This window comes from Erinaceus europaeus, chromosome 6 (assembly GCF_950295315.1).
Source record: "Erinaceus europaeus chromosome 6, mEriEur2.1, whole genome shotgun sequence".
NCBI lineage: Eukaryota > Metazoa > Chordata > Mammalia > Eulipotyphla > Erinaceidae > Erinaceus > Erinaceus europaeus.
In genome coordinates, this window is record NC_080167.1 from 68,520,893 (window position 1) to 68,547,313 (window position 26,421).

Here is a 26,421-nt window from a genome sequence, read left to right on the forward strand (position 1 = left end):
CTTTTACCTACAAACACATGATCCGTAGAGGGCCTTGGACCTCAAGTTGCTGTGTTTCATATTGTGGCTTCATTTCATGACTCTTGGCTTTGTGTTCCTTGAAAAACTACACACACAGGCACAGCGACCTTCACAAAGATTCATTCAATAGTTGCTTTTGGATTCCCTTTGAAAACATTTGGTTTTGGTTTGCCGGCGCTGCTGTGTGCCGTGCATGTGCGCACTCCGGCTGGAGACTTTCCCTTTCGGTGATTTCAGCATGTTTCCCCTCAGACATATTTGACTTTATGCTATTACAAGCCCACTTCCTCACACAGCAGACCGGCCACATGTGAACCTCTCCCGGAGACAACTGTTCACACGCAAGAAACGGAATCGCCACCCTGAGTACACACTGCAGCACCGCGCAGAGAGGCTCAGCTGTGCTGGGCAAACTTCACTAAGATGAGTGCTTGTTCTAAGTGCCGCGGGAGGGAATCACTTCACCGAGTACAGTCTGCTCTTCTTGCTTTTGGTCTGAGCTGTATTACAGCTCTGGCCACCGCACAGGAAACAAAAGCTTCAGGTACAATAGGAAAGTCACACAATGGTTGCAATGTTGAGATAGGAATTTAATAAGCAGGAAAAGGAGGGCAGGAAATGAAAAATGGCTTATAAATCTCACGGTTTACCTTTCCCCCTCACTGATTTCACTCCTGGTAATTCTGGACTTGAGGTACATGCTTTGCCTAGAATTTAAAATGCTCGGACACTACTTTCTTTCGAAAGTGAACCACATGCACATTACATTTGCTTTGCAAAGAGGGCCTCAGGCATTTGGAGCCACGGAAAGAAAAAGAAAGAGACACCACCGCACCACTCCCTCTAGAGTTCACGGAACTTCCCCTGGTGCTGTAAGCATGGTGACCATCCCTTGTGGTGCCAGGGTTCAAACTTGCTTTCTTGTGTCTTCTGCAGGCTGAGCTGGCTCCTGGGCCACTCACTCTTTTGGCTTGAATGTGTTCTTATAAACATCATGCGCTATCTGGCCTTTCGTCTACCTGCTCTAATTTTAGAAATCTGTAGACAGCTGCATCATTAAATACCGCCAGTCTCTGTCAACAGCTGGGTCACAGCAGCAGGTGGTCACCTTCCACTGCATGAAGAGAGACAGACAGACAGACAGACAGACGGCTACACCTGAGGCCTGCTGGTGGCCCCCTCTGCCTGGGGTAGGGCCTACAGCTCTACTCAGGCCTCTCCTGTGGAAAGCTCATTCTCTTCTCCGAAGGTGAAGTCACTACTAGGTGCCGCACAGACAGAGCACTCAGACAGACCTGAGCGGTGCCTCCCTCTTTCGCGGTGTGAGGCCAGACGCAGCAGGTGGAGGAACAAGCATCCGTGAGTCCGAGCGGGTGGGAAGGCTGCCTGGTGTCCTGGCCCAGACTGTTCCCGCCATGCGGGAGTTCCCACGAGAGCCCTGTGGGAAGGACCTCAAGACACTCACTGGTTCTAAGCTAACTGACTCCTCATGGGTTAACTGGAGCCAAAAGGTCAGAAGTAATGGCAGAGACAAACTTAAGTGTATGACAGGGTGAACTTATGCTCCTAGGTTAGTAGATTTGCTTTAAGTGGGCTGTTTGCATTATAATAAGACCCTCAGCTGGTGAACATTCCTGGCTTAGTTTACAGGGAATTTCTTCCTTTGCTCTTTGATGCCTCTCTGGAAACCTTTCTTTGCTTCTCCCTATGCTTCCATGTGTTAGCGTCTCTGAGGCAGGCCTCCCTTTCCAGATCAAACACAGCCCATCTACCTCAGGGGTCTCTCTCTTTAAATAAATAACTTTTCATTCTTTTCTTTTCTTTTTTTAAAAAATATTTACTTAATTTATTTATTCCCTTTTGTTGCCCTTGTTGTCTTATTGTTGTAGTTATTATTGTTGTCGTCGTTGTTGGATAGGACAGAGAGAAATGGAGAGAGGAGGGGAAGACAGAGAGGGGGAAAGAAAGACAGACACCTGCAGACCTGCTTCACCGCCTGTGAAGTGACTCCCCTGCAGGTGGGGAGCCGGGGTTCGAACCGGAATCCTTAGGCCGGTCCTTGTGCTTTGCGCCACCTGCACTTAACCCGCTGCGCTACAGCCCGACTCCCCTCTTTTCTTTTTTTTTGATAGAGACAGAAACAAGAGAGGGGAGAGAGACACCTGCAGCACCACTTCACCACTTGTGAAGCTTCCCCACCACAGGAGGGGCCCGGGGGCTTGAAACTGGGCGCTCTGTACCGTGCACACTTGGTCAGGAGCTCCACCACCCGGCCCTAACCTCAGAGCTCTCCTGCAAAGAGCTGAATGGGAAAACATATCAGAATACAGCCGGCAGAGTTTCTGTGGCCTGGTCTACACTCTTAACATTCTTCCTGAAACAGCCTGGATCAAGGAGGATAACACAACTTGACTTCTGCTGCCTTCTGCGAGAGCAAACTCTGCAAAGTGTAATAACAATCATGACTTTCAGGGGCATCAAACACCGACTCAGAAGAAGAAATGGTTGCAACTCAAGGTGCAAAGCAGCATTTGTAAACCTCAGGGTCCAGGTTCAACCTCCTTCGCTTTCACAAGCCAGAGGTGAGCGCTGCTCTGGTGTCTCTCTTTCTCTAATACCAGAAAAAAATACATGTGGATCTTATCAAAATGTAAGAGTTCTAGTCAACTGAAGAAGGTTCATTTCCACAAAAATTAAAATTCATCTTAATAGGCCAGATTTGACTGTGATTTCCCCACAAAAGTGGATAAGCAAAATGTAGTCTATGCACACAATAGGAAAACATTAAGTTTTTAAAATAGGAAGGGAATTCTGGCATACCGTACAACACAGGTGAACCTTGTGGACATTATCCTAAGTGGGGAAAGCCACACACACACACACACACTCTCTCTCTCTCTCTCTCTGATTTCACTCATGGAGGTGTTAGGGCACTGAGCTTCAGGTTTGTAAGAAGAAAGAAGTTCTTCTGGGTTGACTTTTTCAGATAGAACAAGTGGGACACAGAAATATATACTTAAATATTTACCAGTAATATGCCCAAAATATGTTTCAGAATGTGTATAGAAGAGAGGGACTTGGTGGGAAAAAGAACGAGTGGAATAAAAATTAAAAAAGAAAAAGATCTGAAGGTGGCTGTTGGTGACCATGTAAAAACACTCAATTCTACCGGACTACTGTACACTTTAAAAGCATACTCACCACCATTACCAACACTTCTGTAAACAGAAGGGGCATTTACTGGACTCTAACTGGTCAGCATGCTAACTCTCCCACGGCAGGTATCTCAGCTTTAGCACGTGAATTTCATTAGCTAAGTGGGTTTCAAAGAGTTTCTTAAGATGTTATAACATTACACCTGGGGCCTCCCAAAACCTCAGCCATTTACATCTTTGCTGATCTATTGTAAAAACAAAAACTTTAAAAGACTATTTCTGCTCTAACATAACAACAAGACTTTTTAAGAGGCAAAGAATAAAATAAAGTGCTGTGAATCAGAGCATGGGAGCTGTCACAACAATGTCTCTCAATAAGTGAGAGGCTGAGAAGGCACTTCATTGAAGAAAGGGAAGCAAAGTAATTAGGTTAAAAAAAAAGGTTAAATACAAATACAATCTAAAGGTTAACTATCTCTCTTGAGAATAAAACTACGTTAGGAGATAAAACTCAGGGGGAAATTTATATTCCTTTACAACAAAATAAAATAAACACCTGCAAACAAATAGAAAACACACACACGGAGGAAAACAGTATTCGCATAATTTTTTTTTTTTTTACTGAATGAGATGATCCAAACTACTTTACCTTTTTGGTAACTTGAATGGTCTGGATGATCTGGGAAAATAAAAACAAAGGAAAAACAATCAGAAGCAAGGTACTAAAACACACACAGATGTTTTACATCTATTTGACACTGGCAGCACTAGACACGACAGTCCGTGGAAGCGATTTTAAATACACGTGGATTTAATCCTGAATGCTGATGACATTTTCCCAGACTCCTGACACACCTTCAAAATGGAATCACAGCCACACAGAGCAACTTTCACAGACACTATGGCTAAGGCCCCTAGTCTCCATTCAAGAGCCCGCATCTGCGTCTTACATCTAAGCTGCTTCCTTACTTCTCAAGGAACAAAACAAACAGATGAACAAAGCAGGAAATCACCATCTTCTTGTCCTAGAAACAGTGTCGTCTCTCTTCAAGATGGAGGAACTACCCCCCTCAGCTCATTTCTTAACAGCTAACTCCACAGTCCACTTGAGCAAGCCCTTCGTGCCCTGCAACCAGCTCTTTCTTCTCCATGTTACCATCTCCTCTCACCCTTCACAACCACTTGGCCAGAGAGAATGGAAAGGTCTCCCACAAAAACTCCAGATTCTCTATTTCTACCAGCTTACTTTCCCCTCACTTACTGGCACATGATAAACAATAAATATTTGGTGAGTAAACAACACTGACTACTCATATTTCACCATTCCTGAGTACAGGGATCTTTAGAGCTTGGTCTAAGACCACTTGGGAGCTCTCCAGCCCCTTCACTGAGTCTGTAAGGCCTCCCTTTCCAGCTGATTATCTGTGTAATCCCACATAGTTCAACCAGACAACAGATGGCAAGGAAGTGACTGAAGAAAAAGAAATGAGACTCCACACACCACAGTTTTGAGAAAATGAGAAAGATACTATTCTTCTCACTAAATGTGTTTGCAATTTCTTAAGAGATACAATTTATGTGAATATGTAAAGGACTTGTACTTCTACTTAAGCAAGCTAAAAAATTAGTGTTTTAAGACTTCTCCAGATTCAATTCATGCCTAGTTTGCTCTTCTCTGTCCTGTGTGTGTCTGTGGAGCTGCAGAAAATTAGTGGGTGAAGGAGCTGTGGAAGACATGGAATATCCAACTACTGTCCCTACCACTTTTAAGACGACAATTTGACTGAGACCCAATTCACATGCCGTTTCGTTCATCCAAGGAAAGTGTAAAGTTAATGACTTTCAGAAGTGTGTGTCCATCACCAGAATCCCACATTGATCATTTTTTTCAAGGAGTGTGTCATCTGAACACCAACGGTGAAGCTACTACTACTGGCTATGAGGACGTCCGGAGGACAGGCAGTGACTCTGGACGCAGACTCTTGATCTTTGACTTCCTCCTACTCTTTCTCAGTAACCTTTAATGGAGACATTCATGGATCTACAGTTAATTTACTCCCTAGAGATGGAAATACTATGGGATTCATCACATTCTTTCTGCTTGAGCCAAAATTTGATTTTATATTGAATTTGAGAGGAGAGAGAGAGAGAGAGAGAGAGAGAGAGAAATAGTAATTGTGTGATAATAACTAGAAACTGTTGGCAAGTTGAGATTACCACAAAGACACCTTCTGGGTAAATATAAGATCCCTTTGGTGGTTTTTTTTTTTTTTTTTTAATGGACAGACAATCACAAGCAAGTGTCTGAAATGACCACATAGCTGCAGGTAACCAATGAGCCATTCTGGGACTGATGTTCAAAACTGCCATCCTGGATTCTGCTCTTACGACCTCTTTGTAGAAAATCCATGTGAAGTGGAGCAGCACAGGAATCCCCTCGACACACACACTTCCACATAAATAGCACCCCCACTTTGTAAAGTCCACTGTCTGCTTTTAATATCTAATAAAACCCCCAGGCTGACTTTTCACCCTAACCGCGGTCTTGTGTTAATAAAATGTTAAACAGAGAACCCAAATCAATTTAACCCCTGAATTATAGACAGAAATCCTGCTTTTCCAGGGTTTTTTTTTTTTTTTTTTCTCCAGGGTTATTCCTGGGCTTGGTGCCTGCACCATGAATCCACCGATCCTGGAGGCCATTTTTTCCCCCTTTTGTTGCCCTTGTTGTTGTAGCCTCGTTGTGGTTATTATTATTATTACCATTGTTGATGTTGTTCGTTGTTGGATAGGACAGAGAGAAATGGAGAGAGGAGGGGAAGACAGAGACGGGGAGAGAAAGACACCTGCAGACCTGCTTCACTGCCTGTGAAGTGACTCTCCTGCAGATGGGGAGCCGGGGGCTTGAACCGGGATCCTCACTCTGGTCCTTGCGCTTTGTGCCACGTGCGCTTAACCCATTGTGCCACCGCCCGACCCCCCCTTTTCCAGGGTTTTATCCACCTTTCAATTTGGTCAAAAGATATGCTAAACTCCCCCAAAACAAATAAAGCATATATCTTAGGGATATATGGGATTTTCAGGTGAACTAGTACTAATGGTGGTTGTCATGGAAGTTACAGTAACACAGTAGCGACAGGAGTAATAATACCCTTTTCTTTTAGATAATTATTCATACCAGCTCGTCTGAAGGGCCTAGCCACTGCTCACAAACTGTGAGTGATTAAAGGATGCCTTTATGTCGGTAACGGCTGGTCAGCATCAGGGCTCAGACGACCTCCCCTGGCAAGAGGCTGCCCTCAGACTCAGTCTTTGATACAAGCCACATTTCATTTGCTTTGGCATTTACAATGCTTGGAAGCTGAGCTCCGTGCTCTTTAAATGTCAGGCACCCATTCTCATCTTTTCCCTCCCTAGAGTTGGTTTCCAGTTTTGAATAGTAAGTCAGGATGCTCCTTGGAAATCCCACACAAGCCTCAGTTGAGAAGTGACATGGAAGGCTGGGGGGGGGGGGGGCGCGGAGGGCAATTTCTCTTTATTCCTAAGGGCTTGTGAACCTTTTTTTGACTCAACCAGCTCTTGAACAAGCTAAGTATAACGACAGTGTTAGGACCATAAGAAAGAGTGAAAGGCAACCAACCCTTTAGTCCAGGGGAAGAGGACCAGGAAGAGTTGGCACTGAAATGCAGACTTCTTGATCTGACCTTGAATTAAAAGTCTGAGTAGAGTGTGATACTAAATTGTGCTGTACAGAAAGGTTTCTAGTGATATTTTTGGTAATCCAAGGTCTACATATCCTGTGCACAGAATCCCACATTTTCATATTCGCTGTGTGACGATATATTTGAAGTATAATGAGAAATGCTTAAGGCTGCATTCACCATCTTTTCCCCATGATAAAACAGCAATAGCAGCAATGCTTACTGAAATGACAGCAATAGTGATCTAGATGACAACAGAAAGGCTGCCCAAGAGATTCCTCTGGTAGGTGAGAGCACAGTTTTATTAAGAATAACTAGCGGGGGGGGGGGGCAGGTAGTGGCGCACCTGGTTGAGCGCACATGTTACAGTGCACAAGGACCCAGGTTCGAGCCCCCGGTCCCCACCTGCAGGGGGAAAGCTTTGCGAGTAGTGAAGCAGTGCTGCAGGTGTCTCTCTCTCTCTTCTTCTCTATCACCCCCTTCCCTTTAGATTTCTGCCTGTCTCTATTCAATAAATAAAATAAAGTTAAAAAATAGAAAAGAAAAAAAGAATACCTAGAGGCTGGGGATATATCCTAAGAAACCAAATACACCCATCCAAAAAGATGTGTGTGTATCTGTGTTCACAGCAGCACAATGTGTCATAGCCAAAACCTGGAAGCAACCCAGGCGTCCAACAACAGATGAGTGGCTGAACGAGTTGTTGGTCTATATACACGACGGAATACTGCTCAGCTATTAACAATGGTGACTTCACCTTCTTCACCCCATCTTGGACGGAGCTTGAAAGGATCATGTGAAGTGAGATTAGTCAGAAAGAGAAGAATGAATATGGGATGATCTCACAACAGAAGGGAAAAACACTATTCAGAAGTTGAACTGCAGTTGATGTATTGCACCAAAATAAAAGACTCTGCACCAAAATAAAAGACTCTGATAAAAGACTCTGGGGTGGGTGGGTGGGTGTTTTACTGTTATGTGGAAAACTGGGAAATGTTACGCATGTTTGTATTTTACTCTTGACTGTAAACCATTAATCCCCCAATAAAGAAAAAGAAAGAGAGAAAGAAAGAAGGAAGGAAGGAAGGAGAGAGAAAGACTACCTAAGGGCCTACATTAAGCCTGGCTCAACAACTACATTCCATGAAGATAAGGAACACAGTTCAGCCCACCTCCACTTCAGAAACTGTATAGATCTCTATGCAAGTTTTGTGCTTTAGCACAAATGGTATGTCAGTAAGAATTTGTCCATTATGACCTCGGTGAAGGCATGTGTGCATTCCTGAAAGTAAGTCTGTTATCTATGCTCGTAGTTAAGACACCTTGTCAATTACCCCAGTAATCAACAGCAGAAACACAATCTCTTCCAACATCTGCTAGTTTTCAGTGTTTAGTATTGTTCGATGTAAGGACAATTATTTAAACTCAAAATTATAAAGAAAAAAAAAAAAAGAACTTTTCTTAAACATCTTTCCCACATGTTTTGGGTTAACCCCTCCCCCCAACCCAAAATTACTCAGAATCATACAATTTTGAGTTTGGAAGGTTAAAAGTCACACCTGCTATCAAAAAGTCTTCAGGGTAGTGGTTTCATAAAAAATAATAAAAATACACTGTATCGAAACGAATTCCAGCAGTGTAACCAATATCTTGCAGCTGTTCTGAAATCTTCATTTTATTGGCCAGGGACTAGGCTTCTCCCTTAACTTGTACAAAAATTCCTTAGTTATGCTTTTAAGAACAATAGTATACAGCAAAACTGATTTTTCTTCCTTTAACAATTTTTCACACATTTGTTCTGTAACCCAAAGATTCCATATGTAACTATGAAAAAACAACCTCAAAACTATTCAAAGTCTTAATAAAGATCAAAGCAAGGGCTGAACATAGTTTTTGTTAAATATAAAAACAATACTGATAGAAAAGTCTTCTCTTTCTCAGACAAAAGGCTGAAGTGAAAACAAAAACAAAAAAATCAACTAAGCTTAAAAGAATTAGACTGAAAACAAACGTTTTGTGGATTTGCTGAAGAAAAATGAGGTCAAAGTCGACATGGTGGCACCATGTGTTCTCAAGCTGCAGAGAGACTCGCGCTAGAATCTGCTACCACAGTGACTAGGTGGAAACCAAGCTCACAGCACTGTGCTTCTAGTAGGTTCTATTTGCATGCCCAGCACTTCTAACAACTCCTAGCGAGGCCCAAATACCATGAAGTGAATTTGGGAACTTGGTTTAATGATGGTGTTTTAACATTTTTTTCCCCTTAACCAGAGCACTGTTCCGCTCTGGCTTATGGTGGTGCAGGGAATTGAACCTGAGACTTTGGAGCCTCAGGATAGTCTTTTTGCAGAACCATTATGCTACCTACCCTCCTGTCCCCTAAGGGTGGTGTTTTCAAAAGGCCACAGGGAGCCATCTGAAGATCCGCTACTGACTGGCTTTTCATGGGGGTGGGGTGAGGCCTCTGGCTACAATTTCCTCCCTTGCAGAACAAAGAAAATTGAGTTAGGGGCTCAGGTGGTAGCGCAGCGGGTTAGGCGCACATGGCACAAAACACAAGGCCTGGCACAATGATCCCAGTTTGAGCCCCCGGCTCCCCACCTGCAGGGGGGTTGCTTCACAAGCAGTGAAGCAGGTCTGCAGGTGTCTGTCTTTTTCTCCCCCTCTCTGTCTTCCCCTCCTCTCTCTATTTCTCTCTGTCCTATCCAACAACAGCAATGACAACAATAACAATAAATACAACAACAAGGGCAACGAAAATGGGAAAAATGTCCTCCAGGGGTAGTGGATTTGTAGTGCAAGCACCAAGCCCCAACAATAACCCTGAAGGCAAAAAATGAAAACAAAACAAAAAAAAGAAAACTGAGTTAAATTATTGCTACTGTTTCTTTCCTACTGTAAGTTCTGTTGTATTCTCCTGTGGGGTTTTGAAATAGTTTAAGTCACTGTGGAAGTATTTCAACAATCCTGCAGTGGCAAAAGCGGGGAAGCCAGGCCCATTTGATCAAAATCCTGTGATGAAAGTAATACTTTATGAAAATCAATTCAGAAATATATCCTGCAGGGGAGGCAGAGTAATGGCTATGCAAATGATTTTCAAGCCTTAGGTCTCAGGTTCAATCCCCAACACCACCATCGGCCACAGCAGAGGAGTTCTCTGGAGCGGGAGGAAGTGGAGTCCCCTGGTAGGTAGGAAGTAGTGTTTTGTGACTGGAAAAAGAACGCTGGCCTTTTAGCGTTAAGAGTCTTCACATAGCTAGAGAAATGGTTTGATTTTAAAATCTATTAAAAAGTGCTGAGTGGGAAGATGGGGCAGAGTCCTTAGCTGGTACCATTAGATACAGAACAGCTGGTAGAGGCCTGGGTTCCACACCTGCCCCGGGAGGGAGAGCAGGGGGGTTGGGGAGCGGGCTGTATCCTGTCTAGGCCAGTGTAAGCCACAGGAGGAAGGCACAGGGCAGGGGGTCCTGCTGCTTTGTCAAAGACCCTTGCAGTGAGATGTGAGCAGGAATCATGATCCAACCTCACACAGTTTTATTTAGGAGAACAGAGACTCCACAGCACTGCCCGTCATTTCCAGAGTTCCTCTGGTGCTGGGGCTCAGACCCAGGGCTTCCAATAAGCACTGTGTCTCCGCTGAGTGAGCCCAAGCCCCAAGAGCCAACAGAAAAACCTGCTCCTTGCAGCCATGATTTGAGAATTTTGAAAGTCTCTTGCCCGACCCTCCGACCTGTATCTCAGAAAGGCCGTATAGAATCTGTTTAATTCAACAGTTTGCATGTTTGAATGTTTTTATTTAGCGTTTCATCTGTTACAAAACATGAAACTTTGATTTATGAAGTAGAATCAAAGCCCGAATAGGCATATTTTCTGTTTGAATGTTGTTGTTTTTTTCCTGATTACAGAACTAACCCATTCACTATGTGAGTCTGAAAATATGAAGAAAATTACAAAGAAAAAAAAATTGCCCTTATTATTAATACACAGACCTAACCTCTGTGATTCTTTTTGGATTTACTGCTTTTGTTTCTTTGTCTGTTTATGTCCCTTTGTGCCTGGACACACCCAGAGCACAGTGTTAGCACTTGGGGTTAGTTATTCCCATGTTATTAAAATTCCCATGTTATTAAAATCTCCAGAAAACATTTTCTTTGGTCATTTTTAGGGCTACTTTAATAATATTTTGTATTTATTTAGTTAGTGACTTTCAAGAAAAAAGAGAGGGGGAGAGGCAGAGAGACACTTGCAGACCTGCTTCACCACCCATGACGCTTGGGGCTTGAACCTGTGTCCTTGCACACTCTAATGTGCATCCTCTACTAGGGGTGCTGTCCTTTCATTCTCTGTTGAGCTGTGAGAGTCACTCTTGACCTGAATGTCAGGTTTCCCCAATTTCATTTAGCGGCTAGTTTAGGCCCGCCCTACAGGCCTGTGATGCTGCCACTATCATCTCCGCTTGAAGAGGAGAAATGGAGCCTGACAGTCCCTTTCGTAACCTCGGTGGCCCCTGAGCTTGTAGGGAGGGTGAACCTCTGGTGGGCACGCTGTGAAGCTGGGCATGCTGAGTTCCATGGCCTGGCTGGCCCTAGTACTGACTGTGACGTGGGTCACCTGAGAAGTGTAGCTCACTCATGTTTAGCTATTCGGAGGGACAAGTGCAGATTCTGAAATTGATGAGTCCTTCTTGAAATGCGACACTGGTAACACATCTCTCAGCTGGTGACTGTCTGTTAGCCAGATTTGGAAACAAACAAACAAATAAACAAATAACCCCCCCCCCAAATAAATAAAACAAGGCTGGCTCACTAGCAGGAACACAGACTTTTGAGAAGGGGGGAGGGGACAAAAAAAGGTTGCCAGGGACGTCCTGCCCTGTCAGAATGTTGGTCTAGCCCCATCTGAGGAGCCAGGAGCCACCAGACTCTCCTTTCTTGGGGTTCATATACACCAGGGCCCGTGCCAATGGCCCTAGTGGACTCAGTGGTCCAGTTCTTTCCATGGAATCGCTGTCTCAGTTACTTTGTTTTCAAGATGGGCAGATTTTAAGACTAGCTACATTCAGGAACTCTCAATTCCTGAAAGAGAGAGAGAGAGAGAGAGAGAGAGAGAACGAAAGGGTTATTATCCTTGTCCCCAGCTCCAGTTAGTGAACATTTCCCTAATCAAATAAGAGGGGCGTATTTCCTAGTGGTACACATAGGCTGACTACAGTCTAGGGCAAAGATTCTTAAAGGATGTTTCAAAAAGACTTTCAGCTCCGTGCCACTTCACAGCAGGTAGATTGCGTGCCTGTATTTATTTATTTATCTATTTATTTTTTTTAAAGACTTACTGATTTGCTAGTGAGAGGGCACTAGAGTTTCCCTCTGGTATATCTGGAGCCAGCTGCTGTGTCCACCACAAGCCTCAGGCTGCTGGAGAGCAGTGTGCCAGTGAGCTCACCATACCCCTTCCTCTCTCACACAGCTCCAAGCCAACCCAGCACATTACATTCCCAGAACCTGACTAACGGCAGAGGCGAACACACTCTGGAGGAAACAGTGTTTGCAATGCACAGCCTCTGAGGGCTTCTAGTCCTAAATGTCAAAACACACCCTCCCCATTCCTTCATTCTGACCCTAAATTTGGCACTTGCATATGGAGAGCTTCAATCATGTTATGCGCTTGGCTCGCTCACGCCATTAAATCACTGGCAGGGGGTGGAAGAGACACGGTACTCTCTTCCCTAAAGGAGGGCGCCTCAGGATAGCACCGCAGGATAGCGCCTCATCTCCTCAGCACTAGTAAATCACTCTTGTCAGGCCTACCCCACCCTAAAAATTCCAACTCCTTAAGTACTTGTGAAGCAGGAAAAAGCAGAAGATACAGTTTCTTCTCTCTGGGACCCAGACAAGAAGATGAAAAATGCTGACAGGAGATGCGAACGGAAAAGCAAGTAAGACAAGTGTGTGGCCAAACTCTTCAGAACAAGATGAGCATGCTGGGCCCTGGAGTCCCCCTCCTGCCCCCCAACCCCTAACCCACTGCACACGGACACATAAAAATGAAGACTGCATATCCGATTTCAGGCTCAGAGGAAAAAAACAACACAAGTATAGCTACAGGCCCTTTGAAATGTAACTAAAATACGCCTACTAGCTATCTACGAAATGGAGGATCCCCCAACACTTTATCTGCACTATTCCAGCCTTTAGGTTCATGATTGTTCAATAATTTGTTTGGCTTTGTCTGTTAACTCTCTTTTCAGCCACCAGGTTCCAGATGCCAGCATGATGCCGACCAGACTTCCCTGGACTGAAGACCCCACCAATGTGTCCTGGAGCCCCGCTTCCCCCAGAGCCCTGCCCCACTAGGGAAAGAGAGAGACAGGCTGGGAGTATGGATCCACCTGTCAACACCCATGTTCAGTGGGGAAGCAATTACAGAAGCCAGACCTTCCACCTTCTGCATCCCACAATGACCCTGGGTCCATACTCCCAGAGGGATAGAGAATGGGAAAGCTATCAGGGGAGGGGATGGGATACGGAGTTCTGGTGGTGGGAACTGTGTGGAGTTGTACCCCTCTTATCCTATGGTTTTGTTAATGTCTCTTTTTTTAAATAAATAAAATGAAGACTGGTGTCCCTGTCTTCCAAGGGTATAAGGATTGGAAACAAACACAAAAGTAAACATAGAAAGAAAGAAAAAAATAAGAAAGTCTACCTCAGGATTACATGAGAGATTTTATAAAATCATTTTAACTTCAGCCAACTTTTCAGTCAGAAACCATCTGTGATGCTATTTTCTGGGATGTATCTGGAGACACCAAGACTCCAAGAGCCAGGGAGACAAAACCCAATATGAACAGACGCGGTCATGTCAAGCTTCCACACAGTGAAGGAAACTCTGATCAAAGCAAAATAAAACAGAGACCCTAGATGAAGAAAATATTCACACACTACACAGTAAATATAGGATTAATAACCCAGGCATATAACAACAACAACAAAAACGGGGAGAGGAGCTGGACAGCCCCTTTACCAGAGAGGACTTCCATGGTCAGCAGGCTCATGAAGAAATACTCATCATCTATTATCAGAGAAATGCAGCCAAGACAGCACTGAGAGACCACCTCACACCTGTGAGAACAGTGAAATAGTGACGTCAAAAAGGCCAGAGACAACAAGTGCTGGCAAGGATGGAGAGGAAGTCCTTAGTATATGGTTGTGGGGCTGTGAACGGGTACAGTCTCTGTGGAAAACAGTTTGGTAATACTGAATAAAACAAAGACAGACAGAAAGAAAGACAGAAGGAAAGACTGACAGATAGAAGGATGGAAGGAAGGAAGGAGAAAGGGAGGGAGGGAAGGGAGGGAGGAACAAAGGGAGGGAGGAAAGAAGGGAGGGAGGGAGGAAGGGAGGGAGGAAGGAAGGGAGGAAAGAAGGAAGGGAGGAAAGACCAAGCAATGGCTCTCCTGGGTATCTGGTCAAAGAACACAAAAACACTTCATATGCACACCTATGTTCACTGCAGAGCCATTTACAATAGCCAAGACCTGGAAACAACCCAAGTGTCCAACAACAGAGAACCGGGGATGCAAGTTGTAGCCTGTATACACTATACATGGAATGCTGCGTAGCTTTAAGAACACATGAAGTCATGCCTTTTACAACACATGGCACGGATGGATCATGCTAAGTGGAACAAGTCAGAAGGAGAAAGACAGATGCCAGATGACCTCACTCATTGGTGGGCTTTGGGATATGACACCAGGGAGCAGGCAGGGCGGAGTCTGTGCAGTGGGACACTGGCACGAACACTGGCCTCTGCCTGCAGATCTGGGTGGGGACTTGCAGGGGGCGGGGGAGGCCTGTGCTCTGCACGGCAGGGGAAAGACACATTGGTATGCGTGAGGTGGGCGAGCTTCCATCTTGGAGACATGTGAAATTGGACCCCTGAGACAACAACAGTCCTGTAAAATATTCTTATTAAAAGAAAAACCATGAATAAAGAGAGAATTTTCAGTGGACAGTTAGAATTCAAACTAGCTCAGTTTCAGAAAACATATACAAAGGGATTCCTGGTAACATTTGTGACTTCTTGACACGTTTGAAACCTTTTCCCTTTAGAAACAGCTGTCCAGATGACTAATAAGACAGGGATCTTGGGTGACCTATCAAAAGTCCTTTGATGAGTACCAAGAACTTTGCTGACGCACAATGAATACTACCTTTCATCATGCTACTGTTAAGTATACAGTTTAAAGAATCCATATTGTTTCGTTTCTTTCATGGTATATTTCAGCAGAGTTGGAGTAAGTGTAAAATTATTCAAATAAACGGGATGTTGTTGAGTGCCCCATGAACGTTTCAAAGTTGAACATTCTGAAGAAGTAATCACTTCTTCTCTCACCTACATATACTGATGTCCTCAAAATAACAATAGTCACCAATGGCACCGCGCTGTTCATGTGCTTAACTATATCTAGTCAAATAAGCAGTTAAGGATGTTTCCTCTTCCATGTCTTTGTTGCTGGGCAACCCCACTGCTGAATTGTTTTTGCCACCTGTTGCTCATTTAACAGAGTGGCTTAATGATTAGCCCACCTACAAAGCAGCCACTAAATAATGTGTGATTTCCCCCTAGAGATGCAAAGAATATTGCAGAGGAGGGATAAAATACTGCAGCATGATAGAAAAGTACATCTTGTACCTTTCTGTAAGTCCCCAGGCCAACTTTATCTAACTTGCTGGCAAAAACAACAAACAAACAAAGCTACCTGGCGTTCAGGGCCGGCTCCCCTGGTGATATCCACGTGGCAACTGCACACTCGTTAGTTCTATGAAAGGCCACCCCCATTAGTCACCAAGTCTGGTGATCCACAGAAGTGAAGATGTCCCAGAAGGGGAAACACATGTTTGGCATAGGCTGTATATGATTCTTTCCCTGCTCCACTCAGACACGAGACCACATGAGGCTGGAACCAATCAGACTTCCCATGTCACAGTCAGCTCCAATTTAACTTAAAAGGACCCCCCCATATCTCTCTTATTAGTAGAGTCTGCTCTCATGAAGAAAACAAGAAATGATGTGATTGACCCCTAGTTATTTTAGTAAATAAGAAAGACCTGTGTTGAGGTGGGGAGGAAGTATGTGTGTGTTATTTCCTCTTATATCATTACTTCTTTTTTCTTCCGACTAGAGTTCCAAGGCCTAGAAGTCTAGGAGTTACAGGGCAGTTCTGCTGCTTCTTGAGGACAGGTGAAGGAAGCAGGGCATGGGAACTTCATTGCTCGTCTCTTCCAGGGGAGAGGGATGGAGGGAGGGAGGGAGGGAGAGAGAGAGAGAGAGAGAGAGAGAGAGAGAGAGACTGAGGGGACTGCACTAACACTCAAAAAGACACATGGCTCTGGTCCTGTGCAATACACACCCCAGAAGGAGGAATCCAGGAATGCCCTCCCCCATAAAGAAATAGTCTAAAGCAATTAAAAATGTGAAAATGACAACTGGTTAATCAAAAATATTTTTAAATAGTTAAAAAAAAAAAAGCACGTGTTAAAAAGACAACATTGTTCTTTAACCTCTGAAGCTGGATTTGTACAGCCACCAGCCCTGTCTGTATGCTAGGCCTTCACATCACACCAAATTATCAAGCCCTTGCTCTTAAACCCCAGCCTCTGTGGCCTGTTGCTGCGAGCCCTGGAGTAGACTTCTCTTAATAGTGTGTGGATAATAATCACTAATAGGGGGAGGTCGGGCGGTGGCGCAGTGGGTTAAGCGCATGTGGTGCAAAGCGCAGGGACCAGTGTAAGGATCCCAGTTCGAGTCCCCGGCTCCCCACCTGCAGGGGAGTCGCTTCACAGGCAGTGAAGCAGGTCTGCAGGTGTCTATCTTTCTCTCCCCTTCTCTGTCTTCCCCTCCTCTCTCCATTTCTCTCTGTCCTATCCAACAACGAATTGCGTCAACAAGGGCAATAATAACAGCCACAACGAAGCTACAACAAGGGCAACAAAAGGGGGAAAAAATGGCCTCCAGGAGCGGTGGATTCATGCTGCAGGCACTGAGCCCAGCAATAACCCTGGAGGAGAAAAAAAAAAAATCACTAATAGGAGATCCAAGAAAAGCTCATAAGAAAGCCAGAAAAACCTTATTAAACTTAACTAACCTAAGAGCAGGGAACGTTGTAATGGAGTCTGAAGCCCTCATGCCAAACGCCTCACCAGGCACTAAGACTGATCACCTAGCATGTCAACTTTAGGAGGAGGTCAGGAGTGAGGAGGTTAAAAAACAAACAACAAGGCAGAGGGTAGATAGCATAATGGTTATGCAAACAGACTCTCATGACTAAGGCTCCAAAGTCCCAGGTTCAGTCCCTCGCACCACCATAAACCTTCAGTGGAAGGTTTCTCTCTGCATTAGAGGGAGGCCTTCAAACATTTAGTTAAGCCTTTCCTCAGGATTCCTCACAAGGAAGGGAATTTAGTCTCTGGGAGTCAAAATGGCACAGAACGGAGTTCCTGACTGGCAGCTACCCATACAACCAACACACACAAACACATGATCTCAGTCTAGTTCTCATTTATCTAGAAGGGGAAATGAAGCTAGTCATTGATCAGATGTTTGTTTTTGCTCTGAAAATGCAAGAGAGAAAGCCATTCTGGCATCTAGCGTTTCCTGTTCCTGTCCAGGGCTTGTAGATGTCTCCTCCCTGAGCCACTGTTCCCCGCACCCCTGCAAAGTACACTCCCTCCCTTCAAGGAATTTTGCAAAGCTTGGTCAAGGAGTCTGGGGGAGATTTCTAAGCAGAGGAGTGACATAATGAAAGCAGTGTTTTCTGAAAGGGTCGGGGGAGGCTCTCGAGGTCCAAGTGACCACAGACACATAGACAGGGTCTGAGGGAATGAATGTGTCCACTGTCCATCTTTGCTGCTCACCAGGCCCAGGCAACAGCTCTTCTGAGCATCACAGTGTTCACATTCCTGCCGTGAGCATCATGCTGGAGTCTCCAAATACCTGCTTTCAAAACTGTACCCATCAAACGGGGGTTGGGGGTGGGGGGGTGAAAGTGTGTGATTTAAGTCAGCCAACTGCGCAGAAGCCTCTGTGTCTGGTCTTGGGCTCCCTCATTCTAGTGTTGCTTTCTAAATTCACAAAGCACTCTTGAGCAAAGACAAGTCCACACGGCAATTCGGGAACTTATAGTCCGTCTAGCAGCTTTCTTATCCGCCTAGCAGCTTTCTTATCTGCTGACTACTCATCAAGTCACTTCTAATGGGCTGGCAAATGATCCTGGAGGGGGCTTGGCTGGGAACACACAGAAAGGGCACTCCTGGCCAACTCTACCAGGGCACCATCTTCTGGCCCCTCTACACCTTTCTCAAATAACTTCAGGGTCAAACAGGAGAGAAGCCTGAGTGCTACAGTCAAAGGCTGGGTCTCCCCATTTTCTTCCAGAAAGCCGAAAGCCTGCCTCAGGGAGCTGGGCTAGCAGAACTAAGGCTTTGTGCTCTGTTCATGGTACCAACTATGCTGGAGTGAGACTCTGCTGCCTCTCCCTCTCCCTCTCTGGAGAGTTCAAGAACAGAAGGCAGCATCCCCTATAGCAGACTCAGGTAACAATAATAAAATCATCATTTTAAAAAAACTGTTTTGAATTACCTTTATTTATTTATTGAATAGAGACAGCCTGACATTGAGGGGGAGAAGGGAAGATACAGAGGGAGACAGACAGACAGATACCCACAGCCCTGTTTCACCACTCAGAAAGCTTTCCTCCTGCAGGCGGGGACTGGAGGCTTGAACCCCTGTCCTTGTGCATGGTAACATGTGCATTCAGTAGGGTATGCCACCACCCGGCCCCCAGAATCAGCACTTTTATAGGAGACAAAGCATTTTAAAACTTCTCTTGCTTGGGAAATAATTTACTTGGAGCCAACTGACGGTGCATGGTTTTCCAGACCGAGGTAGCGTGCCATTCTGAGCCTGGCAGAAGGGCTTACCTGGTGCTCATCTGTTCAGCTTCTGCGACTATTACTTTCTGATCGGCGGCTGGATGCCAAGCACCAAGCTAGGTCCAGGAGACACATAGCAGTCCAAGAAACAATGATTCAGCAGGCCTAAGGGGATTTCAGTGAATGGGGAGGTCCGGCACAATGGCCTATGTCCTCAGGAGAGAGGGAATGCTTTTTGAGGAGGGCCACACCACATTTGGAACTGCCCATTTCTAAGAACAGCTCTGGTTGCCCCAGGGCCTCCTGTTGTTTCTCAAGGGCCAGGGAGACCAGGGTGGGACGCCTCCTCTGGTCCCTTCTCCACACCAGTGTCTCACTCTGGCTCCCACTTCCAAACCCTCCAGGCAGCAGGGCTCCTGAGGGTGCAGCCCTGTGGAGGAACGCCCCTGTTTCTTCACTCCATTTTCCCTCTGAGCAGTCCTGGGCCCTGTCTCCCTCTTCGGTCTTCACCTAAGTTTCCAACCTCTGATTCTGTCCTCAAAGCAGATGGCGATTTTGCTCAAATGACCTCTCTTCACCCCGGACACTGCTGTTTCCCTGCAGAGACAAGTTTAACTTCAGTAGTTTCTTTCTATTTCTTTCTTTTTAATTTTTTTTAGTTGTTTATTGATTTATTCCCTTTTGCTGCCCTTGTTCTTTTTTTTTTAATATTTATTTTATTTATTTATTCCCTTTTGTTGCCCTTGTTGTTTTATTGTTGTAATTATTGTTGTTGTCGTTGTTGGATAGGACAGAGAGAAATGAGAGAGGAGGGGAAGACAGAGAGGAGGAGAGAAAGATAGACACCTGCAGACCTGCTTCACCGCCTGTGAAGCGACTCCCCTGCAGGTGGGGAGCCGGGGTTCGAACCGGGATCCTTATGCCGGTCCTTGTGCTTTGCGCCACCTGCGCTTAACCGGCTGCGCTACAGCCCGACTCCCTTGTTGTTTCTTTTTATTGTTGTAGTTACTATTGTCGTCGTTGTTGGATTGAACAGAGAGAAATGGAGAGAGGAGGGGAAGATAGAAAGGGGGAGAGAAAGACAGACACCTGCAGACCTGCTTCACTGCCTGTGAAGCGACTCCCCTGCAGGTGCGGAGCCGGGGGCTCGAACCAGGATACTTCTGTTGGTCCTTGCGCTTTGCGCCATGTGCGCTTAACCCGCTGTGCTACTGCCCGACTCCCAGTAGTTTCTTTTTTTATTTTAATTTAAGCATTGTGTTTTTAATTTTTTTAATATTCTGACTGTTATCATATATACATACACACACACACACACACACATATAGCCATTCATTCAACAAACTGAGCTCCAAAATTCCCCCAGGTACCAGTTGGTATTCAGACTCCTCCAGTACCAAGCAGTCAGTTGGATATCTGGTTTGAGTTAAAAAAAAAAAAAAGATATAATTTTTGTAGTCAGTTTGCTTCAAAAGAATGAAGAGTAGCACAGCGATCCAAATTCTTCTATAAATGTTAAGTTCTACGAATACTTTTAAATTAGACTTAATAATTCACTTATGTTTGGAAAGAAACTGGAGTAGATAAAAACTAGTTTTCTTCCAAGACCTAGAGTCCTAACTCCTCCGCGACAGGGCCTTTTTATTAAGAATCACTGTGCACCAAATATGTTTACCTTTCTCAACGTTTCTCCACCAAAATAAAAAGAAAAAAGCTTCTCCTCCCCCCTTCACTCCTGAGCATCTACTAAACAACTAGCATATTGTAGACACGGGGTAGTTAAAGGGCACATTAGCTTTATTCCCAGTGTTCTGTTACTTTAGCTTATGAAATAAAGAGGGTGATGTTTTCTGGCATTTGTTATGAGCACGGCTCATATCCCGAAGTGCATTACGGACTGTTCCCTGCATTCCGGTCAACGCAGCACAGTCGCGAAATCTGTCTGTTTGTGATATAAAGAGGCCTCTTAGAGCTGGCCGAACAAGCCTTCATTCAGTCTCACTGCAAAGCTGACTGACTTCTGGCACAAGCCAGCTTGGAATGTTTCAAATTTTACAAACATCATTCTTCCTCTTTAACAAGTTAATTTTGACTACTTTAAGGAACATAAAAATAAACTTGGTTTCAGTGAAATCAAGACAACGTCTTACTTGGCTTCTAAAATTAACTTATAGCATCTGATTATATACGTGGTGTAAAGATCAAAGGCCCTATGTCCTGGGGCCTAGGAGGACCCTTTATTCAGTAACCTACAAGGCAGATAGATGGTTTGACTGTCTTTTTCTTCTTGTGAGCCTTTCAGAGTTGTCGGGATGAAATGTGCAATCTGTGAGTAAGGCTAGAAAGCAACATATCTAGGGGTTGGATTCAAGCCCGCATCTCCCACCTGCAGGGGGAAAGCTTCACTGGTGGTGAAGTAGGTCTGCAGGCGTCTCTCTGTCTCTCTGTCTTCCCCTTCCTTCTCGATATCTGGCTGTCTCTATCAAATAAAGATAATAAAACTTAAGGAAATCAATATATAGTAGATTTATTTAAGTCAGGAGTCAGTAGTAGTGTGATTCCGAGAGAACATTAACAGCAGAAGGTGTAGGCGAAGCTATTTTAGAAGTAGGAGAAGAGGACGGAGGCAAGGTCCTGCACTGAATGCAGAGCCGCTGCTACTGGTTCCGTGTTGAGAGGCCGAGAACGATGGAATCGTTATGCAAGAGCACAGGGTTACGAGTGGAGGAGACAGGACTCCAGTGCAGTATATCTCTCCTTCGGGGCTCAGTGCCTTCACTATAAATCTGCTCCTCCTGGCGGCCATTTTCTCCACTTTTGTTGTTGCTGCTACTGTTGTTGTTGGATAGGACAGAAGAAATGGAGAGAGATGGGGAAGACAGAGACAGATACTTGCAGACCTGCTTCACCGCTTGTGAAGTGACCCCGTTCCCCCATCCCACAGGTGGAGAGCTGGGGGCTCGAACCAGATCCTTATGCCCGTCCTTGTGCTTTGTGCCATGTGCACTTAACCAGGTGCGCTACCATCTGCCCCCCACACCCATCCAGTATATTTCTTCCAAGTCCATGTTGTATAGAAAGGAAAGAAGAGAGAAAGGAAGGGGGGGGAAGCACTGGCAGAGTCCCAGTGTTGGCCTCCAGGACACTCTCATCTGCCGAGAAAGCTGACTGAGGTTCAATTATCCTAGTGAACTGAAGTAACACATGGGCCAGGGTCACGGCAGGCCAGGTGCACACAGTGAAACTGGAGAGTGAAGTTCATTCAGTGCTGTGGTTACAGCTTTGAATATTCTGCTACAACGCACACAGAAGAACATGATCTCAAGGGGGCTCCTTCCAGGGGTTTTGATAAACTCTTATTTCTCATTTTAAAAAATAAAATTGAATCTCACCTCTAAAATAATATTTATTCAGTTAGTTTCCCTTTTGTTGACCTTGTTGTTTTTTTTATTGCTGTTATAGTTAGTATTATTGTTGTTACTGCTGTCGTTGTTGTTGGACAGGACAGAGAGAAATGGAGAGAGGAGGGGAAGACAGAGAGGAGGAGAGAAAGACAGACACCTGCAGACCTGCTTCACCGCCTGTGAAGCGACTCCCCTGCAGGTGGGGAGCCGGGGGCTCGAACCGGGATCCTTCCTCAGTCCTTGCGCTTTGCGCCACGTGCGCTTAACCCGCTGCGCTACCGCCCGACTCCCTCACTTTTTTTTTTTTTAAAGAAAAAGAATTCTCTTCACAGAAAAGAACTGGTGTCCTAAGAGGAGGAAACCTCTGAGAAAAAAAATGAGCCAGGAATTGGAAAACTAATAAAGAGCTGAAGGAGAAAGAAACGCAGGTCCCAAACGTTCTATGTGCAGCCACCTTGTACAAAGAGGCAGGGCCAGCGCTGGGCTAGTCTGCAGACGGCTGAGGTAATGCTAGAGCCCAGGGTCTTGTCTTTGCTGTGTCAAGTCTTAGGAAGGCTCTTTACAGCTCTCCTTCCTCCTGGGTACCACAGGGAGCATTCAGCATGCCCATTTGTCTACAAAGCCACTTTAGAGAAATGGAGATGCATCTTGGCTAGTGTCCCAAACTACCGTCATTTCCCTATCATCATAGCGCGGCTGTGCCTTTGCCAAGTTAGCAGCTACAGAATCCTTTGTTACAACCGAGAACATTTCTTGGCAACACCAGACTAAAAGGTAGAGGTGCTTTGGACTGGAAATCTTGTACGCTGAGCTCCTTGTAAGTGTGACATGGTGCCATTACTCCTTTCACCGTAGCATGGTGAGAAGATCCCACGTGAGTACTTTGAGACTCACTTCAGCTGGCTCCCAGGAGCCATTCTGAAGCTTCCCCCCTGCAGGTGGGGACTGGGGGCCTGAACCCAGGTCCTCCTGCACTGCAACGTATGTGCTCTGCCACTGCACCACTGCCCAGCCTCCAACAGACACTGTTTACAGCAAACACAACCAGACCAACTAACAAGTAAAACCACACATACACATACACACACACACATACACACACACACACTTGATATGGGAGTCCTTTAGGAATATCTATTAATGGTTAAAGAGTCAAGAAGTGATGAAAGAGGACTTACTGTGTACACACACACACATATACACACACACTTGATACGGGAGTCCTTTAGGAATATCTATTAATAATTAAAGAGTCAAAAAGTGATGAAAGAGAGCTTACTGTGTACACACACGCACGTACACACACACGTGTACACACACGTACACACACACTTGATACGGGAGTCCTTTAGGAATAGCTATTAATGATTACAGAGTCAAAAAGTGATGAAAGAGGACTTACTGTGTACACACACGTACACATGTGTACACACACAATTGATACGGGAGTCCTTTATGAATATCTATTAATGGTTAAAGAGTCAAGAAGTGATGAAAGAGGACTTACTGTGTACACACACATGTACACACATGTGTACACACGTGAGCACACACTTGATACGGGAGTCCTTTAGGAATATCTATTAAAGGTTAAAGAGTCAAAAAGTGATGAAAGAGGACTTACTGTGTACACACACATGTACACACACACACACACACACACACACTTGATACGGGAGTCCTTTAAGAATATCAAAGGTTAAAGAGTCAAGAAGTGATGAAAGAGGACTTACTGTGTACACACACACACATACACACATGTGTACACACACATGTACACACATGATACGGGAGTCCTTTAGGAATATCTATTAATGGTTAAAGAGTCAAGAAGTGGTGAAAGAGGACTTACTGTGTGCACACATACACGTACACACACACACATACACACACACACACTTGATATGGGAGTCCTTTAGGAATATCTATTAATGGTTAAAGAGTCAAGAAGTGGTGAAAGAGGACTTACTGTGTGCACACATACACGTACACACACACACATACACACACACACACACTTGATATGGGAGTCCTTTAGGAATATCTATTAATGGTTAAAGAGTCAAGAAGTGATGAAAGAGGACTTACTGTGTACACACACACGTACACACACACACACACATACTTGATACGGGAGTCCTTTAGGAATATCTATTAATGGTTAAAGAGTCAAGAAGTGGTAAAAGAGGACTTACTGTGTGCACACACACACGTACACACACACACACACTTGATATGGGAGTCCTTTAGGAATATCTATTAATGGCTAAAGAGTCAAGAAGTGATGAAAGAGGACTTACTATGTACACACACACGTACACACACGTGTACACACATGTACACACATATACACACACACAATACGGGAGTCCTTTACGAATATCTATTAATGGTTAAAGAGTCAAGAAGTGATGAAAGAGGACTTTCTGTGTCACCAAAGAGGAAGAGATGCAAGAGGGCTGGAATCAAACCACGTTTTCTATCTGACTGAGTTTTTTAACACATAGCTAAGTGTTTCGTAAACGGATAAAACTTTAAGAAAATAAACAAAAATACCAAATGGGTGGGCCATATGGTCTAGGGACAAAAAGCAGTGCTGACTAGACGCACATGGACTCACTTGTCTACTGAACATCGTATTCCAAGGCCGTCACTCCTCCAGCTGTCCCTCTAAGTAGTGTGAACACAGTCCTCTCTCGAGCCACGAGTCCATCCTGAACACTGACTGAGTGAGCACGCCATTACATATCTGAGACTGTTCATACAAATAGCGGCGAACAGCAAATCACAAAGGGGAGTGAGCAAGACTCAGAGAGCTCATGTTCCTGGGAGAAATCTGTCCCTAGGAGACCCTTTGTGCAAATAACTCTCTTGAATATGTGGGGTGGATGAACTGGCACAAGGCAGTAGCATGTCATGGGAATGCTTGTTCTCAAAGACTGACACATTAATAGTCAAATTATAGGGCCAGGTGGTGGTGCACCTGTTTGAATGCACATGTTACAATGCTAAAGGACCCAGGTTCAAGCCCCTAATCTCCACCTCTAGGGGGAAAGCTTTACCAGTGGTGAAGCAGAGCTGCAGATACCTCTCTCTCTCTCTTTGTCTGTCTCTTTCTCTCCCCACCCCTCTTGACTTCTGGTTGTCTCTATCCAATAAGTAAAGATAATAAGAAAGTTAAAAAAAAATTGAATCACTTTACCAGTTCAAAGTAATCACCATGCTATATTTTCTGTCCTTATGACTCACTCGTTTTGTAAGTGAAAGTTTCTCCTGACTCTTTTGTTAACAGTGAGTTTGCTATTTATACAAGATAGATTCCTGTTCAGCAACAAAGAGAAAAAACAAAGCAGAGACCAGACAAGTCTTTAAAACGCCAAACTGAGTAAAAAGAGCCCGACACAGTAAGGTACACGCTGCATGATTCCATTCACGTGTTTTAGAGCAAGCAAAATCAATGTATGGGAAAGGGTGGGAGAGGGACAGCACTGTGGTAATGCAAAGAGACTCTCATGCCCAAGGCTCCACAGTCCCTGGTTCAATTCCCCATCAGAGCTGACCCAGTGCTTTGGGGAAAGAAAAGGAAATCGATGGGAATATTAACAGAACTTAGCACAGGAACTGCTTCTGGTGAGGAGAGAGAGAACAACTAAGAAGCAACATCAGGGAACTCCCTGGGGTGACAGCAATGCTCTATCTACACTGGGCCAGTGTGCAGACCCTTGTCCCAGCTCAGAGGCAGACACACTGTACATTACACCCTGGTTTAAGAACTGCACTCAACTGTCAGCTCGTGAGCTACAAATCTGGAGCTCTATTACCTAAAAAAAAAGTGAAATATTTTGTTTATAAAAATATTTATAGGTGGCTCTGTGGCAATGGATAACACATTGGACTTCTAATGACTTCTAAGTATTTCGAGGGGTTGGTGTACCGGGTTAAGCGCATGAAGAGGGGTGGAGCTCCGGGCAAAATGACTAAAGTCAGGGGCCCCTTGGAACAGACCTAAAACAGACGTCCTAGCTTCTCCCTGCCCAAAGACCCCTAATTTCATCTGCTCTATTCCTACCCTTGGGTTCTGTGTATTAAACAATTTGTTCTGCTTTATATCTTACTGCCTTTCAGCCACCAAGTTACAGATGCCACCATGACGCCATCCTGCACCTGTCAATTTCACCTGCTAAGAGAGGACTTCTCGCTTTCACCTCAT

The 26,421-nt window shown here is 44.8% G+C and overlaps 1 protein-coding gene across 7 annotated transcripts in view; it reads right to left on the bottom strand.

Moving 5' to 3' along the window:
- DISP1 (dispatched RND transporter family member 1) overlaps positions 1-26,421 on the bottom strand; it is a 109,105-nt gene that overhangs the window by 19,052 nt on the left and 63,632 nt on the right. For 6 of the 7 annotated variants that reach the window (XM_060192451.1, XM_060192450.1, XM_060192454.1 and 3 more), the window contains one exon: positions 3,826-3,855. In XM_060192451.1, coding sequence (XP_060048434.1) covers positions 3,826-3,855 — 30 coding nt within the window. Of the gene's footprint in view, positions 1-3,825; positions 3,856-24,831; positions 24,937-26,421 lie in introns of all 7 variants that reach the window. The other variant, XM_060192455.1, reaches the window with a different exon arrangement.